The sequence below is a fragment of the Bactrocera latifrons genome, unplaced genomic scaffold (genome assembly GCF_001853355.1).
Source record: "Bactrocera latifrons isolate USDA-ARS-PBARC rearing strain unplaced genomic scaffold, ASM185335v1 scaffold_15, whole genome shotgun sequence".
Lineage (NCBI taxonomy): Eukaryota > Metazoa > Arthropoda > Insecta > Diptera > Tephritidae > Bactrocera > Bactrocera latifrons.
In genome coordinates, this window is record NW_017534963.1 from 713,338 (window position 1) to 716,369 (window position 3,032).

Sequence of the window (3,032 nt, forward strand, 5' to 3'; positions counted from 1 at the left end):
ACGAAAATAATAACATATTATATTACGTTTTCAGTTATATGTTATTTGTGTTCTTTTAAATTTCTTTTGTTTTAAATTTTTAATATAAGTAATTATTATATTAAGCTTGTGGTTATTTATTATTTTTTTTATTTTTTTTTCCATTCTTAATACACACAACAAAAAAGTGGCTCGTAATTTGCAATTTGTCAACAGTCAAAGCAATAGTAATTTATAGTAACTATATTTAGCATGACAAACTTCTCCAAACAGGCAAACAGCAATATAATAGATACTCTTCTTGTACATTAAAACTAATTCCAGTGGTTTTAAAAATATATGTAATTACACATTTGCTCATTTAGTTTTAGTTATAGACTTAGAGTCAATTAGGTGCATTGTGTAAAATTTAATTGCAAAATCATAATGATTAACAAAAGGCCTTAAGCTCAGCCAATCAATTACATGCACGCATAGTTATTCACAAAAAAAAATAATAATAAATAACAAAAAAGTATTATAAAATAATATTCCCCCGCATAAGCACTGTATACATATATATTTATCTTTTCTGTGATTTCCAAGTTCAATTAATGTGTTTACTGAGTTGAAATTAAATAAGCTTAATTATGGCTCTTAATTCAACCTGGTATATGGTTAGTGTTTTGTGACTTTTAGCGGATCTGTAACAATAATAAGCGCAAAAAAATATATAATAATAATAAATTAAAAAATAATTACAAGGAAAATTAAGCATGAATAACAAAGAAATATTTACAGCCTATTGTTTAATAAAATGTGATTAAAATAAAACTATATTATTTTGATAATTTATAAGGCAATTATTTTACTAAATAGATTGGTCTAAGGAAAACAGCAAATATAAAAATAACTGTGATAAAGGAAGTAATATAATTATTACATCATCAAGTTGAATTTTTATATTATTAAAGGGTATTGGTATTAATTCTCACTGACTATTGCTAGTCTTGCAGTTAAGTCACAGTCATTACAGTCAAATGATTTTCAAAATAAAAGAAAAAAAAAATTTTTTTTAAATACTTTTATTTAAAAATTTTTAAAATTCGTTGAACGCTGTTCTAAAACCTATTTTCTATCCCTAGAATTCTGTCACAACGCTGTTTCCGTTTTAATTTACAAGCGTTTTCGATTTGCCACTTCTCTGCTCACTATATAAAGACACAACAAGATTCTCGAGTATAATTCAATACAAGAAAGTATTTGGATAACTTCTTAAATTGACAAAAGTTGTATCTACTTCACTTCATTTCATTTTATCAGACGATTTAAATTATGCTAGTTGCATATTCGTTTCACCACTCAACAAAAAACATTTCTTCTGTTTTAAACTTCTTTTATTTACGTGAATACTGTTGCTTACTATTCCCAATCCCCTAAATTACCTATATGAGCTCTTTTAGATAATTGTGCTTATTAATTCACAACCGTCTTCGATTTGTCAATTTTTTGCTCGCAAAGTTTGAGCGCTGCGTACTCGTTTGAAACTTTTATGTGTGAAAGCAACAACAAAGTTATCGACTTAAATTAAATTTAAAAAAAATATGAGAATACTGCTTATAGTGACAAAACATCTCCTAACTCACGTCATTTTATTTTATCAAGTTATTCGGTTTAGGTTAGTTGGTTGCTCGACCACTCAAACATCCAACACTGGTGTCTTTGTACAAAAACTAACATTATTGTTAACAGTTACTTTTAACTAATTTTTTAATTTGGTCCATATTTTCTTTAACAAAGCTTTCTCCAAGCTGGCATCAATTTTTTTCGATTAAGGAATTCTCGATAAAATATTATTTCAAGCAAAAATAAAATTTTCTTCAAAATTGAGTTACCAACATAGTTTCATTTAACAAGCAAAATATATCCGCATAAAATATATATTACAAAAATTACAATAATTTATTTTAAATTTATTTGTTAAAATTATTGAAATTTATCGTTATTTATTGCTAATAAAATATATTTCATTTTTACAAAAATCAGCAACATTTAACCCAAAAATCCCACAAATAAATTAACTACTATCTTCTCATCTTCTCTTTACAGCTTTAATTTATACATAAATAAAACCGAACTAGCAATTGATAATAACAATAATAAAGAGAGAACGCAACTACAACAGTGAGCGGAAAGAGAGAGAGACTATATAATAAGGAGAAGTTATTCAAGGCTTGTGATTTATTTTGAGCTGACAAAATGACAGGTTTCAGCAACGGAGGTTTCGAAAACGACGAACCTGTGAAGGTGAGTGTTTAGCAACTTATTTATGCTGCAACTAGTATGCGTACTATGTAATGCGCACAAATGTTGCATTACTATTTCTATACAATAATCGAATAAAATTGAGAATTAAAGTGAAAAAGCATAACAACAACATTTATTGAGATGCAAAACATTCGAAGTAATGAAAACAAATCAGCGTCGAGTGCAGTTATCGAACATGACTAGCTATTTATAGACCAAACGACCGCTAATGGAATGCTCAATTATGTGCATTTGTCGCGATTTTCAATTACTTTTCAATCAAAAGCATATTATTTACTTTTGTTTGTGTGTGTTCATTTTGTTTGAAAGAATTCCCGAACAAATTGATATGTTCGAAAAGCGTCTAGTCACAAACTTAGTGACTGAGCAGGCTACTTAATAAGTACATATGTATGCGCATACATTAATAGTTTATTGCGAACGGGCAATGGTGTAGCAAAGTAACCAAATAAATCAAATTAAAATTTTATAAATACAAAACAAGTGAATGCTGCACTTCCTTGTCGTTGTCATTTATTTATATTTATAGACATACATATATGCTATGTATGATGTACGTTATCTTGACTAGCTTTTTATTATTATTATTAATTTCTTTTTTTTTTTGTGTTCATACGCTGTACATTAATGGAAGCGCTCTACATATGTAGCTATATCAGTGAGCACAAGTGATTCTCACAAGTTTGAATTCCCACATAAATTAAGGCAATTTGTAGGCTACGTACATATATAATTATGTAAAAATG

At 27.5% G+C, this 3,032-nt stretch overlaps 1 protein-coding gene across 2 annotated transcripts in view; it reads left to right on the forward strand.

Annotated features, from left to right (window-relative positions):
* Positions 1 to 3,032, forward strand: part of LOC108965894 (UNC93-like protein) — an 84,637-nt gene that overhangs the window by 56,466 nt on the left and 25,139 nt on the right. For both annotated transcript variants that reach the window (XM_018928569.1, XM_018928570.1), the window contains one exon: positions 2,068 to 2,265. In XM_018928569.1, coding sequence (XP_018784114.1) covers positions 2,218 to 2,265 — 48 coding nt within the window. In that variant the 5' untranslated portion in view covers positions 2,068 to 2,217. The remainder of the gene's footprint in view (positions 1 to 2,067; positions 2,266 to 3,032) is intronic.